The sequence below is a fragment of the Athene noctua genome, chromosome 3, assembly GCF_965140245.1.
Source record: "Athene noctua chromosome 3, bAthNoc1.hap1.1, whole genome shotgun sequence".
Taxonomy (NCBI): domain Eukaryota; kingdom Metazoa; phylum Chordata; class Aves; order Strigiformes; family Strigidae; genus Athene; species Athene noctua.
In genome coordinates this window covers 76,250,264-76,267,340 of record NC_134039.1, presented here as the reverse complement: position 1 = coordinate 76,267,340, position 17,077 = coordinate 76,250,264, and the positions used below count along the sequence as shown (strand labels likewise).

General features: G+C 39.5%; 1 protein-coding gene across 2 annotated transcripts in view; it reads right to left on the bottom strand.

Moving 5' to 3' along the window:
- Positions 1-15,575, bottom strand: part of GNAI1 (G protein subunit alpha i1) — a 36,068-nt gene extending 20,493 nt beyond the window's left edge. Inside the window, exons 1-2 of one of the 2 annotated variants that reach the window (XM_074903410.1) lie at positions 15,550-15,575; positions 15,276-15,460 (exon numbers count right to left, since the gene is read on the bottom strand). In XM_074903410.1, coding sequence (XP_074759511.1) covers positions 15,276-15,393 — 118 coding nt within the window. In that variant the 5' untranslated portion in view covers positions 15,394-15,460; positions 15,550-15,575. The other variant, XM_074903409.1, reaches the window with a different exon arrangement.
- Between the last annotated feature and the right edge of the window lie 1,502 nt (positions 15,576-17,077).

Here is a 17,077-nt window from a genome sequence, read left to right as displayed (position 1 = left end):
CACTTTATTTAATGCAAAATAGAAACAGCTGTGTTTGGTTTGGGTTTTTTCTTTAACCTGCATGCTAAAATGCCTGCAGCTTGCCTAATAATCTCTGCAAATTATGTAAAAAAAGTACACCTTACTGTCCCATACTAAAAGAAGAGTCATTATTTTTGCACTCCTGAATGCAGAGCCCAGACAGGTTTTCTGATGGATGCATTTGTAAAATTTCCTCCTTTATCTCAGTGTAAGTTGCCCATAAAGCAAAATGAGAACTAACTCTAGTTTAAAAAGTTTTAGACAGGAGCAAGCAGTGTTCAAGTGACAGCTGCATATAAAATGTCAGAGCTAGCTGTACTGTCACAACCAAACCCTACCCAAATTTAGACAGACTTGATTTTATATTCCTCAATCATCTAGTAAAGGATGCTATTTATTGCCTAATACTTAAGCATGATACTTGACTTCAGCTTCACTACTGCCAATAATTTGAACAGACAGTCTTTATTGGCTCAGTCACTTTTTATGTATAACATAAAAAATATTAATAAAAAGACATGACAGTGCTGCTCTCCCTTGAAAAACAGCAGTGTATCAGTTCTGCATTTGTAAGAATGGTGGGCATTTTTTGTTTGCTTAATTTTAAATGCAAGTGTAAGTTAACTGTTAGGTCATCATTTTGACAAAAGAAAGTTTTAATAACTGATCGCTATTTTCATCTCTTGCACACTTTGTGTCCTTTATGCACTCCTCAGCACAAAAAAAAAAAAGGCAACACATCCTATGAAAATCCAACTTTAAAACTTTTATTCTCATAGTTCAGTAGGAATATACCTTCAGCTAAGTCTAATACTCTTACCACACCTGCCTGCCAGGAAGCAGATAGATCCCTATGCTTCATTATGCAGACTGACGAAGTGTAGAAGCAAAGCATGTCCAACTTAACTAATCAGCACAATTTAACACAAGAAATGGCTGAACCACGGTTTTCTCCATGGATTCTACTATAATCTGATGGGTCTTCTGCCTCAAAATTTAGTAACCAAGCTCTACCTTCACATGTCAATACTTCCACAGCTAGTATTGGTGCTATCCAAAGCAGTCACTTAACCTAGATCCAGCATGAGTTATGATAGCACTCAGTGAATTCGTATCTAGCACCTAAACCCAGGCCTATGACTACCCCTTCTGCACCACCCATGGCACAGTTAATCTGAAGCTCAGCTAAATAAGAGAGACTTAATTTGTATTATAATTTTTCTCTCAAAGCCAACTTTCAACTTTGGAAAGAGGTAAAAATCAAAGCATCTTCATGTTCAAAAAACCAACCAAAACAAACATTTAACAGCCCAACCTCACGTATAGTACCCTGAATAGGGCTGGCAAAGCTCAAATAAATTTAAGGAACAGCTAAAGCAGTATGTGATTCTCCAAACTGCTATTTGGCCAGTTCCACAAGAACTTACTAAAAAGTATGAAAAAGATAGACTTCACTGAACACGATCTTAAGGGTCTTTTCCAACCTAAATGATTCTATGATCCTATGACTCACTATCATGAAACTGTAGCAAGCATCAGATTCAAAATATTCTTTTACTTTCCAAATGGAGCACGCCTGTGTTTAAAGAGAACTGAAATAAGTATTTTATAATTTGATTTAAAATAACAGGTCAGCAAAAATGTTACTTTAAACTACTCAGTGTCTCATGATTTATTATCCCACACACTGCCTACATAGCAAGCATTCCAGAACTACAAATTTCTAGAACAAATGTTTTATGCACCCAAGCACGGAAACTGCTGTTTGTAAGTCCTGAGATCTGAATAGTAGTATTTCTAACTTGTGAAGCATTTAGTAATTGCTTACTGGAGAAACTAATCAAATACCAAAATAAAACAAAATGCATCCCTTTCTGGGGGAAACCAACTGTCAAGTAAAACAACTCCTAATAGCACAAATATACTCCTTGCAACACTAACACAGAAAAAACTGCAGACTAAATTTTTGGGGAAAAAAACTATATTAACAGAAGTTAGATAAAAATTGAAGATTAGAACAGGGCTGGCTTTGAACTACCAAATCAGACAAATGAACAAAACCCACAAACAAGAAGAATAGTTTTATATGTTGCCAGAAGAGAGCTCAAGTACAGACACGAATAATTAATATAGAATGTTGAATGGATGCGTGTCAAATTTTCAGACTGTATAACAGAAGACATGCACCAGAACCTGTAACATAGAGACACACAGGAAATTTAAGACAAAACACATTGTCTTGTAGATTGGTAGATTCACCTACTGTAAAGTCCTTTCCTCACAGCTCTCCTATCCAATCCTCTGTCAGATGTTATTCACAGTAGAAAGCACACAATGAATGGTGCCTGTTGCTCAGCTGCCACTGGTCACAGCACAAGCTAAATGCCCAGTGACTTCTAGTGTTTCTGCTACAGGGCCAGTAATCTCTTACAAAAGCACACAACAAGCAGATAGCTTGGAATTATGATCTCTTAAATTTAATCACCTTATGACATAGGTGATGTTAATGTTAATATCACATTAACAGACATGAGACTTAAATTAGAATTCAAGCTACTAATCACTGTTACTGTATCCAAAATACATCAATGCTAATACAAGAAACCCACAGCGAAAACTTGCTGTTACACATCCACTAGACAGGTTGACCACTAAATGAAACATTTTCTGACACCAGAACCCACACCACTTAATCTCCCTGAATCATTTTTTTGGTGTGTGTGTCTTGTGGCCTCACTCCCCTTTTTTGAAGCCACCCAGAAGTTACACTTCTTATCTATTCTTCTAAATCTGGGGCGGCTGTTGCCACTGACAGAGTTTAAGATCCTTTTCCCGTTCCCAACTGTTTTCACATAGTCAACCGAAGGTTGACAGTACTCATTACTTACAAGGTGGCATTAGTCTTGGAATTTCCATAGCTACTGGAATTTGAATGTGCCAGGAAGCTTTGAATGAGTTAAGAAAGAAGCTGATGAATAATACCTGTAAGAAAATATTTCAGTAATTTAGCCATGCAGCAAGAGTGTAAATCCCAGATTACATCTGGTTGAAACCACAGGAGTGACAGATTCTAAAATTATAACACTGACTCAGATAAAAGACCTGAGATAATTCTCAAAGTTTCAGTATCTGCATGTAGGCTTAGTTCTACAGAAGCAGCACCATTTAAATCTATAAGCCACTGTCACTTTTGTTAATTTTCTAACAAATCAGGAATTAATTACAACTAATTATTTGTTTCCTGTGCCTTCAGTATTGCTCTTAGTTATTTATTATTAGATATTTGAAATCGATAGTACACAACAACATAGTCAATATATTATATATAAAGCATCATTTAAGAAAACTGTTAATATAAAATGTTACCTCAAGAAGCAAACACGTATTAACTCCTGTTAGCAACCTGTGTGTTTATTCAGGCCTGGACCTCCAATAAACTGCTTTAAGTTTCTTAGATACCCAGGCTATTACTATAGTCAACACATAAGCAAGTAATAAAGACTGTATTAATTAGTTTAGTATTGAAACAACAAAGAAAAAACATGGATTTATATTCAGTATAACCTCTGGAACTCAATGAATTCTAAAAAATAAAGCTTATTGTGAAACAAACAGCACACACTCCATTTTGCAGACCTTAAGGTTAACTTTTATTCACATCTTTATCTTCAGAAGTATGAATTGACTTTCCAGCTATTCCAAATTTTCTATTGGTGCTTAATATCTTTTTATGAAATCTTTTGGCTTTGAATTTGATGCATATGATAAGCAGACACCTTAGCAGAAATTTTATGTGCAGTTTTATGTACAACACACTTGAACGCATGCCGCTTTTGAATAAAAATATTTAGCTCTTCAAAACTGTTCTTATAGTTAATAATCCTCAACTGCTTCCAATTACTGGCTGTACAGCTACTGCTATGTAGTAGGAACCCGTTTATCAATATGTGTATCACACCATAACCATATTGCGGACTCATTGCCTCAATATAAAGGACCATATCAGTACAATCCCAAGTGTCATATTTCAGAAACTCTGTGAAACGTTCAAAAGGAAATATGGTACCTTGCAATTTAATCTATTTTTAAAAGACACATCTGTTGAGAAGGTACAAGAGAACTCTTAAAAAACAGTATCATTGCCTTAGACGGACAGTGCCATTGTACTTCAAGATCTGAAGCATTTTCTTGAGTTAAGATATAGGAGCAGCTTCCTTTGTGTGAGGTGCCAAACCCGGAAGGACCATCATGAGAAGCCAAGACTAAAAAGTTTGGAGATAAACCTATTACCTACACCAGAAATTAAATAAGGGAATGGATGCACATTTAAAGAGGAAAACAATAGTAATCACGCTAGCGGCCGGATATATCACATCACCAGTGGCTAAAAGATTTGTGGCTCCAGATTTATCTAACACGTCAATTATGAAGGCAGCTTGGTAAGATTATCAGTTGACTACTCAAATGTATCAAAGGCCAGCCTCCACACAAGTATCCTTTATAAGATCTTGGAATCTCCTCAAAATTTGAAGTCCAGAAACTCATTAGTGTTTCTGATGGAATTTCACTAATAGCAAATAACTGGTCTTATCTTCAAAATTAAAACATGATTTAAATTTGTTACTTAAAAAAATTAAAGCGGTTATCTTCTGCGATATGTAGTAGTACACTCAAAATCAATCACTACCTAATTTGAAATCATCGTATGAAAGAACACGATTAAAGACCTTCTAGAACATGAGTTTGAGTGGACATTGTGTATGACCACAATACATGACACAAATGATGAGTGCTCCAACAGAAAGAACCACCTCCTTTGCTCTTACAATGTTTACCAAGACACTTACTGCCAAATTCCGCCAACAAGTACAGCATGCCTCATTCAAACCTCTAAATATTTATCTAATGAACCTCTAGAAATCTGGAGTGCCCTGACATTTTTCTTAACAGTGTGGTTGGCCTTCATGGCCTTTTACTGTTCACTGAGCTATAAATATGCTGTGCACAGATGATACGTTCAGTGACTGAGATACTAGAGAGAACTTCTACTACTAAGCAGACTGTCATTAATCACAAAGATACTTTACAAAAAAATTCACCACTGCAGAGGTAGAGTAACTGCATGGAATTTACAACATATTTTCATCTCAGACTCCACTTGCAACTCAGAACAACATTACTGTTATATCATCTACAATTGTGACAGATCCGACTGCCCCTGCTACCTCCTATTACTAAGTGTACAAAGAGTCAGGAAAAATCAGAGAGCAAAGTGTGTGCACTCTGTATCAAAACAGGAAGACGATCTCTCAAGTAAATCTCAACTTGTTTTATTCAAAGTTCTACATGTCATGTAACACCAAGGCATTATTTGCAAATGACATAAATGGGGTACTGTCAAAAGTTTGTACCAGGGCAAATGCAGTTATACCAAAAGTCAGCCCATTATTGTAAAAGTAGTACAATAAACTTTAGTTCACATAAATTGTCAGTCTTCATCCACACCTAATTTAACAGTTTTTCATCTTGTAGCTCAAGGACTAAGATACACAAAAATAAGGAGGATAAGCATATTGATAGTTGACCTAAATTGACTACAGAAAGGCCTCCACAAAAAAATTGTAAGGATTACAAACTTACAGAGTTGAAATGTTAAATGAAAAGATCTAGCTATCCAGACTGATCTTTTTCAAAAGTAAACATTTTCAGAACTCTTATTTGTATTTGAACCAGGAAAGAAAAGTCATGTGTACACTCAACCATTCTTGTGTTACACGCACTTTCCACAAAGCTACCTACAAGCACAATATTATTTGTGATTAACAGTACTAAAAGAAAAAAATCTAGCTTTTTTTGTTGTTTAAACAAACTTTGCATTTAACTGGTCTTTCATTAAAGTGAGAAACCTTTGAAGTATATGAAAATTTCAACCCATTCAAACAGGCAGCTGCACCCAACAAGCCCAGAGCAAGGAATTAGATACCTACACAAATAGCAGCTTGTTAGGCCTTAAACAAGTATATTGCCAAAGCCCAATCTAATTGAACCCCAAAAGGTCCCATGTTCCAGAACAGAAGACAGAAAATAACCTAAGTAGTCTCTCATCTAGGAATTAAATGACACCCTTTGCTAGCTGAGGCACTAAAGCACATTAGAAGGAATCCCTGTCAATGTCTCCAAGAGCTTTAGAAAGCATATAATGGTTTTGCCAAGAGTTTACCAGATTTATTAAGGATCAGTAACTGAATCTGCATACAGCCGAGAAAGACACTTTCAAACCACTTCAATAAATATTTAACGCATCAAGAATACAAGACAACACTTAAATGAGACTTAGCAGTTTATTTTCAGTCCACCCTTGTACAGTACATAGCTGGTAGATTCTGAAACCAACGAGCATTCAAAATAACATTTAATTAAATAAAAATCTATAAATACTCAAGACAATTGTTGTTTACTCTGATATTGCGAAATATTTATCTCCTGTCATAGCAAGTTTTAAATTTGCATTCCAATACTACAGTCACACTGCATGCTCTTTATAATATTAGTACAACTTTACTGTTTTAACTAGCGACTAATGGCTCCACTCTCTACTGTCTGGACACTGAGCTGGCAGTTATGCTTCTTGTCCACTACCATCTTGCATCTTTCACAAAGTGCTAGGTAGAACAGGATTCTTCCTAGTCAAACCTACAACCTGTAAATTAGAATAGCATAAGGAAACATAGGTCTGAGACTCCTTGGACTTTGAATGAAAACAACCCCCTACCTCCATTCTCTGATCAAATGCCTTAATCACCACACTCCTTAAGATAGACTGGCACCATCTCCTATTCCAGCGACGACGTTTTGAAATAAGTGGGTTCTGAATAGAGTTTAACATGTCTACCAATTGGACCTTGCAAGTGAACACAATTGCACATTATTCCTAACACTATTCTACAGTACACTGTGACACAGAAATGCAGAAATTGAAAGACTATATTCTGCAACCATTTTCCCCTCCACCCACTGCTATGCATTTCCATCAGGCTATATGCATAAGGCACGTATCTCTTCTCCTCAGCATGCTTTTATTCAGGTCCTCACCAGACCATGATGAAGTACTAGTTAAACTGTCCACTTCAGCAGCAAACTTAAGTCCAAACTGGACAGCCAATCTGGCTATTAAACCAGAACAAAACTGGATTAAGTATTTAGAAGTGCCAGAGAAGGGCAAAACTATTCCGTCAGATGCTGCAAGAGCACTCTCCCTTTGAGCAACACAGAGCTTCTAGAATGGCTCAACTGCTTATTAGACAACAGGCACTGCTATTTCCAGCATTCCGCTATGGATTTAGAAAGTAGGCAAGAACCTCTTGAGTTTTTTACTGGAAAATGTTAAAAAAAACCCCGAGATTCAGAACCTCCTTACAATCGTGACACCTCCTATTATGAGCCAAACAACTTAAAACAGCTTCATCCATGTAAAAAAAACAAGTAGTTGTATGCAAGAAATTATTTTATCGATTTTGGAAAGGTAAGATGGGCTACAGGTAGCCATTTGATGCCAACAGTACTTTCATCTCAAGAAACAGACAGTTTTAAATTCTAGAAGACATTAAAAATTATAAGCCTGCTTCACAGCTTCAACAGGAATTTTCATTACAGTACATTGATTTCTTCTTTAAAAGTAATCTGTTTAGAGCAATGATTGTAAAGACTTCCTGACCATTCTGGTTGCCTAGATATTGTTACATTTCACTAAAGATTTCATCAGGTACCTTTGCTAAGTATATTTCTCACTTCAAATGCAATACTACATTTCTCAAAAGCACGCAAGAAAAAGTAATGAGGTCAAGTTTAATTCTAAATTGAAACACTGTATGTTTAAATGGTGTTGATTTCTTTAAATAAGTAGCTTTACAAAAAGTATTTCCTAATTTCACTATCAATTTATATAGGTACATATAATACTGCAGTTTACATACATCTCTAAATATAAATACACAGTGCCCATAGATATATGTCAACACCTCTACTTGTTTTACGTTGATCCCTAAACATACAAGAAATTGTGTTATTCAGAGCTTCAATGATCCTTTAATTACTGAAGCCAAGAAAGGAAAACAATTCATTTGCCTATCATATATTTAACATCTCTTAAAGAATTGGTTCCTAAATGTTCAATGTCCATCATTTGAGATCCTAAAAATAATAATATTACAAAATTTTAAAAAATTACACAGAAATATGGTTTTCAAGTAAGGGACAAGCCATCAATTAAAGTGGGAAGTTAGAATTTGGCCTGAACAGATAACATTTTCAAATCAAGGAATAATGCACATGGGTATCCGTGACACTAGGTGACTGTTTCGCAATTTTTCTGGCACAGAACACATGAACAGACACATGAAACTTTATCCCCTGTTACACATTTGAGCTATAGATAATTCCAAAGACTTTGAAGTTGGCTCCACAGCTTTGTAAATTCTGAGGGCAAAGCCATGACGATGAGAAACATCTCCCAAATCACCAACTCACAGTCACAAACATGGATAATTAGTCTATGACATCATATCATTCCTTCATTTCCCATCCTGATTCTCATTAAGAAATATTATTTTGTCTTGTCTGCTCCTACTTAATGGACGAGGAGAATATGTTTAGCATTAAGAAATTAGTTCAAATCTTTTATTGCAGAAGCATGCATTCCTAGTACACAAGTGTCAGCAAAAAGTTTGGTTTTGCCTTAATTGTCTAATAAATTCCAGTATCGGTTGAGCCACTTCAAAAACTCTGTATTTTTCTGAATAGTGAGAGCAAGAGGTTTTGTGTGCACAAGTTCAAAGTTCTGATTTTTCCAGCTGCTCTCTGTATACATTACTAACGTAAATACTTTTTGGATACAGAATCTCTCAGGTGAAGCCAACTAAGTTCCACTTACAGAATAACAAAACAGTAATTTACCCAAAGCCTAAGTAACAGTAGGACATTGAGCAAAGAAGGCAATAAATAGAACAGCTGAGCTCAGTAAAGCTGGACAATGACTAAGACTCAACCTCAGAATAGCAAGTTTTCATCAATACAGGTTCTTCTATGCACATCTTGGAAAAAAACTTAATAGCTAATTATCAAGTCAGTTCAGATCTTTATTTCAGCGTTTCCATGGCAGAAAAACTTCACACTTAACAGAACATCTTAAATATCTCTTTTCTACTTCCAGTTTTCTACCTCCACATTTGCAGGATAACATATTACAGGAAACACTGCATATAACCATCAAGCTCAGCGGCAAAACTGACTTCAGAAATTTGTGCCCTCTGAAGCTACTCATGGCTTGGTTTCAAAATACTTAGCCAGACTTTAGGATGTGCCAACTACTCAGTTCTTCCTTCTCAGAGGACCAAAACAACTATAAGGTAAAATATGGCAAAGGAACAATCCACTTGGCAATATGATTATATAAATCAGCACAGCCTAACTCTTTAAAGCACAAAGCCTGAGTTCAAGTTGTGCCAACACAACTCCGCAAGGAGCTACACTGTAAACTTTAGTTCCGAAGTGAGTTGAAAATAACTTCACAAACAGCTTAAATACACAATCATTTCAGTAATATAATCTATAGGACTGAAGTCAACTGACATTATCGGCACAGTGATGGCACAATAAACTGCTGCCAGAAAAAGTAGGAAGAAACTAATTAAGACCGTGTATTACAGAACTTATGTGTAGTCTTGAGGCACCACTGATGCTGTGAGTGAACAGCTTAGCAAGAACCTTACCAGAGCTTTTTTGGTTAGGGCTGGGGGGCACGAATAGAAGCATTACATTGTTTTTAAAAGACAACTTGAAGGAAAGTATTTTTTTAAGCTTAAAATGTTTTCTAACTCTTAAAGTATTTTTAAAAAGCCTTAATGCCTGATGGAAAAGATAAGTAAAAAGTAATTTTTATACATCCATAACTACACTTTTTAATCAAGAGACAAAAAAAGCCAAGTCACCATTAGTAGTATCATGACATAGTACAAAACATGCAGTTTCTCTTTAGCTTTCTGAAACATGTACTGAAGTAAATTTTTTCCTAAGAATGTTAAAGAATTAAAATCATAATACAAACATAAATGGTGACTTTATAAAGAAACTTCCAAAATGAAGATTTAAAATAATAATGCAAGAGATGACCTGACATCTCTAAAGATAATTTGCATTGTAGTGAAGAAGTCTATACACACATTAAATACCAATATGATGATGATGATGTAAATTATGACACCAACTAAAATCGAAAGAGACAAAAAAACCCCTAAACTGTAATTATACAAACACAACGGTAACTGAATGTCTGTGTTTTCTGTACATCTATGAGCCTCCTTTCACAAAAGCAAGGGTGATTATTACACTATGGGAATCTAGTAATTTTGACTTTGTTCTTTGAAATTATTGTTATATTTAGTACAAAGGGTTGAGGACTTCATTGACTTAACTACAAAATCAGATATAAAAGTCCACATAAATAACATCCTGATTGCCAGAATCCAACTGTACAATAAGAGAGCTCCTAGTTTAGCACTCTCTATAAACCTAAGCAGACAGGCAGAAAGCTGGGGGAGGGGGAGAATGGGAGACAAACAAGACCTACAAACAAAAAAACCACCCCAAACTTTAAACACTTCTTTTAGGTATGACAAAACAGCTTTTAAATAAGAGGTCAACTTTGTAAATATCTATAGATAGTTGTCTCCAAAGGTGAGACAGGAAGTATTTTGTCAAAAAAATGTTTTAGACTAGGCTGGCATAACTTAAAAAAGATGAGGTCAACATCTCTGAAATGTGCAATACTTGTTTGTGAGAATACTGCTTTTTTGAGAAGTTCAGACTTCTAAAGTCTTTTTTATCTGCAAGTATGGAGACAGAAAATACTCTGGAGGGAAGGCAAGAGAAGTATGGTACAAACAGCATATACATTTTTTTATTCCTATGTGCAGTCAGGTCTGCAGAAAGGCAGGTATTGCCAAGGATTGCAAAGATCATGCTGTTGAAAAGATGAGTATGCAGTGGGAGTCGGTTGACTGAGCAGACAGAAAGATGCAGGTCTGTAACAAAAAAAAAAAAAAAAAAAAAAAGCAGCCAGAAAAAGATGCCTGAAATTTGAAGATTTAGAAGAACAACTGAATAGAATTGTTCTGGTTACTGCCTTAGGGAACAGGAAGAACTGCAGTGAAAAAGATTAAAAGCAGTACTCTGGCTTAAGTTAAAACACGGGCATCTTTAGGAATGTGACATATCAGTGTTCCAGTATGAATCACAAGGATCTATTCAGGAATGGAAAAGTGGCTCTGCTGATCATGAGTACAAAGGTATCCACTGAACTTAAATCTACAAACGTGATTTTCCAGAAAGAAGACAGATAATTACAGTTGTCAGGTATACAGTCTGTGACCTCCTAGATCCCAGGATCCAACCCTGAAGAAGTTTAAGACGTATCGATTGCCTTTTTCATTCATATCTGAACACTGAATTTGCTATATTAGGTGAAGAATTTGATAATCCAGAAGACAAAGCACTAATCCTATAAACTCACGCTGCCAGTTTGAATGTATTCATAAAACTTGATGTGTTAACCTCATACCAGAAGGCTTTCTACTAAATGAGGTACTGCCTGTTCTCCTGCAGTTGGCATAAATTCAGTCTTATGTGCTTTAGCTAATTCAACAGAAACGTACTTGCAAATCCACACCTGATCTGGATCACATGTATATTAATTCAGCACACAGATCAGTCACACAGAACCACCATCTCCCAACACAAGTAGAACTACATTCATTCTGCAGGCATCACTGGAATTTTTATTTGTTGAACACTAAAAGTTAAGATGAGGAACCATGGAAAAGAAAACCAACTCAGGCCTACTGCTTTCTCTGCTTGGAAGCCAGCCAAAATATACACTGCTTTTCAAAAATCTTGTTCACATTAAGTATATGAGATTACCTACAAGAAACAACAGCAACAAAAATACAATAAAACAAAGTATTACTTCAAACAATTAGGAAACAGAAGTTTTAGGAACCATCAACCTGACACAGAAATACTGAAGTGCTTAAGGAAAAGTAATTTTGTATGTTACATTTTTAGTGTTGGACAATATACTAGACCGCACTTATATTTCATAGGAACTCAACAAAAAATGCAAGTATTTGTTTGTCAACCACTGACAGAAAATAATTTTAAATGGAAGAAGCTCATTTATTTAATGATTTGAAAAAATAAAATCACCTAATTCCATGTATAAACAAGCATTTTTCCATTTGGCTTACAAACTATATGCTCAAATTCAGCTTACTTCTCATGATGATGACAGTTCTCAAATTTTCCAGAAAAGGTTCTCCTGCTGTTGGGATAGCACATTGAAGTGCACAGAACTACAAGGTTAAAATATTGTTAGATGCAGATAATGTTCAGAATCCAGTATTTTTATTCCAAATGACCTGCAGTCAAATTTGCACAAAACGATACACCAATTTACAGGTTGAAATCTGTATTTACAGAATGAAATAGATTAGATAATCCAGGCCAACAGTATTTTTCACAGCTTAAATATGTCTGCTTCTTCCCAGAAACAGGACAACAAAATCTAAATCTAACATGGAGCAGTGATTTTGTTCACAAAGTCATGGTTTAGGTAGAGCAATGTCACATCTCTCCTGTAATTAAATCACTGCAATTTCCTGGTTTAGAAAAACCTTTTTGAAAAGCATATAATGGAATAAATTAAATTTAAAGGCTAGAAATAGACTGATTTTATAAACACATCTTCCCTCAGTTGAGCATCCTAGCTCAAGCTTCAGTAGGATTCTCTAATCACCACACAAAAGTACAGCTTTTGTAGATGTTGGAATAAATCTGTCTGATTGGGTCAATAGCTGTACAGCTACAGGCTCTTTTTCTACATAAGCAAGGTATTTTAGATGCCTCTCACACATTGTATTTTCCTGGCAGCAGACCACAATTTGTACTTTTCTTTTTATTTCAGTATCTTTTTAGCAGAACAAGCCCATAAATAGATGTAGGAGTACAACCGAGTAGATGATAAACTATGACATATGGGCTGAACAAGCAATTGGGAAAGTGAGCGATGAGAAGAAAGTGACTCTAGTGGAAGTAAATTTAAATAGTTTCACCATCAGATAAAGCATTCACATAACATTTAAGACATCTGACACAGTTGCAAGGAAACAGAAAAACTTTCATAGTGAAATACACAAATGCATCCATGGGTGTATATGCAAAACCTCATCCTGAGTTCAGTAAACATTTAGGCAGTTTTTGTTTAAAGAATAATTCAAACACTAATCCTAACAAGTCAGCCTGCTAGATTTAACCCCTCTTTTTATTAGGGGAGTGGGAAATACTGAACACATATAAAAAAAATTTAGAAAACACATGTATTGGAGCAATTGTTCCATATCCTAAGATTTCATGAGATTTCAGGAGAAAAACATACTTTCCTCAAAAGCTTTTCTGTATTAGATACATAGAATTTATAAAATTTAAAAATAAAAGCTTGTAACGCATGACTTATGCATAAGAGCACTAAACAACTGAAAAGTGACAAAATTCATTCTCAAGTTTAAAGCATCTTTCTATAGATGTGGACTTGACCCATATCCACAGAATACGGTGAAAGAGGAAGATGACTACCAGACTACATGTTCCATACAGAACAGGAAAATACTGAAAAAACATTTTAAATGACTTGCCAGAAGGCATACAAAGCATTATTTTGCCACCTCTGACTCTGAAAAAGTCAGTAACATCCGCTATTGCTCGCATACAGGATAACCTTTCCACACAACAATCTGAGGATTCCAAAGGTCTGTAGGACTAGACAAAGTACCAGCCAAAAGCCTAACACTCTCTGGAAAACAAACCAAAAAGAAAGCTTTAAATGTTTATCTCACAAGCAAAATTTTAAATCTATAAACGCATTTTAGGATGATTTTTCCGTACTAGGTTTGTTTCATCTCATCTACACATGAGAGCGCTTCAGTTTCCTGTACCCTTCTGGAGCTATATTAGAATGCAGCAACAGCAAGAAGTTATTTAAGAGGTCTACTACAACGTTTAAAGTGAACAGAACACTGCAGACGAGCAATCCAGAAAAATCAAAGTCGAGGGGAGTGACAAATTGGGCAGTCGTTTAAAAAGTTTGCCTGAAACTGTACCTCTGGGAGGGGAAGGGTAGCACGAGGAAAACTGCCACTCAACAGCTACTTAACTCCGGATCAGACAGATCCAGCCGGGTTTACACGGCATATAACTGCAAAACTCCCACAACATTAATACAATGCAAATCTCACAGCATTCAGCTGTTCGCAAGCTGTACGGTAGTTTTAGTCCCGCACAAAGGTATTTCCAACCGAAATCCTCACTTTTTTCTTGTAATTTTTAAAAATCCGACTTTTCTTTACACAGAAGCGTATGACTTAAAATATACAAAAAAGCTATCTTCAAGCACTTATGAGAACTCAAGAACACGATAGCATGAGTCACTAGATTATACATTTAGAATCCCCATCAAGGTTGTACTTCCCGTCGTAAGATTTCTGCAACATAAGCAACTTCCACAAAAATAAAACAATGCAAAAAATGAAACGATGCTTTGCTTTGTGTTCCTTTGATGCCTTCTGTACCTTACTCTTACAGCAAAAGTTTGGGAGATGTTCGGCTCCACAAGAAACACTAATAACAAACATCCTCCAACCTAAAATTTCCTTCCTCTGAGCAGAGATACACAGAATCTACGTCAAAAGTTTAAGATGCTATCCTCTCCATATTGGAAGTTAGGGCCCGCTCTAAACCAGGGCCCCGGGACTCACTATGCCGTGCCGTTACCCAGGACGGCGCTGCCTCCAACCCCGACAAGCCGAGGCACCCACCTGCCTGAGCGAGCTGCTGTGCCTCCCCTTACCCCGAAAACTTTTGAGGAGCCGTAAGCATCCCCCCCACTACGGCAGAACAGCGGTGCCTCTGCCCCGTTCCCCGAGGAAAGCCTCCCACCGCCCAGACGCCCTCCACGCCGAGACGCGGGGCCGTGTTGGCAGCCATCCGCGGGTGCCACACTGCCTGCGAGCGGGCTCGGCGGGCACCTGCCCCGCCCTCGCCCCGGCAGGGGCCCTCACCTCAGGGCCGGATGGCGAGCGGGCACCTCACCCCACGGCTTTGGGGGGGGGGCTACCTCCGGGGCACCCTCACCTCACGGGAGCTCTTACCTAAGAGGAGCAGCTTGACCTCCCTGGCCGCCTTCTCGCCATCCTCCCGCAGGTTCCTGTCGATCATCTTGCTCCTCTCCACCGCTGCCTTGTCCTCGGCGCTCAGCGTGCAGCCCATTTTGGGAGGGGGGCTGTTTTACTTCGCCAGGAGAAGAGAAGCAAGGGAGCGGCGGGGCTCCGCGGCGCTGAGGAGGGAGGGGGAGTGAGTGCCTTCCCCGCTCTCTTTCGCCTTCCCCCCCCCCCACCTGAAACGCAACGCCGGCGCCGAGTTTACCTCACACGCAACCAAGCGGAGAGAAGAACACGGGGGGGGGGGGGGGGGGTGTTGGGGGGGGGCGCGGGGCCGAGGGAGGCTTTGCCTGAAGCCGTCCCCGGCGGGAGGCGGAGAGCAGACGGCAGCGCGCTGCTGGCGGAGGCCGCGCACCGGGGGCTGCCGCCGGCCGAGAGGCTGCTGCTCCCGCCGCCGCGGCCCTCGCGCTCCCGCGGCGCCGGCACCGCCCCCGCCCTCTCCGGAGGCGCTCGGCCGCGCGCAACCGCCCACGCGGCGGCGCGGGGAGCCGGGGGCGAGCGCGCGCGCGGCGGGAAGGGCCGGGCGGCGCGGCTGCGCATGCGCACGGCGCCCGCGAGCCGTTGCGCGGGACGCGAAGGAGGTTAAAAACGGGCGCGGGAGAAGGGCGGCGGCTGCGTGGCGGCAGCGCGCGGGCACCGGACAAGCGCCGCCAGCTCGAGTTTGAGCGGGTCCGGGCGGGACGTTCCGTTCGGGACGGGGGAGCGCCGGGGGGCTGTACCAGTGCCCGCAGGGGCGGCTCCAGCGGCTGAGGCTGCCTGAGGCGGGGCGGGAGCGGGCGGAGGAGACCCCTCTCCGCAGTCGCGGGCCCCCCTGGGGGCCGCTTCCGTCGCGGTCGGCTACCGGCGTGCCCGCTTGCCTTGTGCTCGCTTCCCGCCGCTTCGCTGCTGACAAAGGGCCTCGGGGTCCAGCCGCCACCGGCTGCGGGGCGACCGTCTCCTCAGGAGTGGAGGCCGGGAGGGGGCCTGGGGCAGCAGCGGGGCGTTCTGCTCTTGAGACTCACCGCTCAGCAGCATTTTTCCCTCACGAAAAGAAAGCCAAACGCAACGATCCCTCCCCACGGCTCAGAGCAGCTCGGTCAACTTTCTCCTCGTGTGCCCGGCGTACTTCTCGGAGCTCAAGTGTAGGGCTGTCTGGATATCCACATCCTACTCGTGGGTTGTTCTGTTACTTGCTTGTTTTGCTGTTTAAAACCCGGAGGAAAACTCGATGCAGTGTCTCCAACTCTTTCCCCACCGTGCACACGTTGAGCTGTTAGGATTGCAAAAGATCCTATTAGAAGGTAATAGGATAACAAAAAAATTCGGATGGGAAGGGACCGCGGGAGATCATCCGGTCCAACCACCTGCTGAAAGCAGGGTCAGCTGGGCTGCGTGGCTTTGTATCCACGCACACACACCCCGCCACTGTGAGCACAGTCAGTTTGAAATATAGTAGATTTCACAGAATTTCTTAGCTGAAGCAGCCTGGCCATGAGATGAAACTGTGAATCTCAGGACAAGTTTCAGTCAAAACATAAGACACAAGAGTCTACAAGGCAAATCTGTTTAAAGTTCATCTTCCTCAGTGAGTCCTTAGGATTTTATGTTTCTATAGGATCTCAAGAATTTCTGCCCCTGGAATGAGCTCGAAAGGAGCAGAGTCTTACAGTACAGGAGGTGTTTTAGCGTTAGAGTAATTTAAAAGTTTTTTCCTGTAATACTTAATCTTGATGGAAAAGTGTATTGCATGTTCA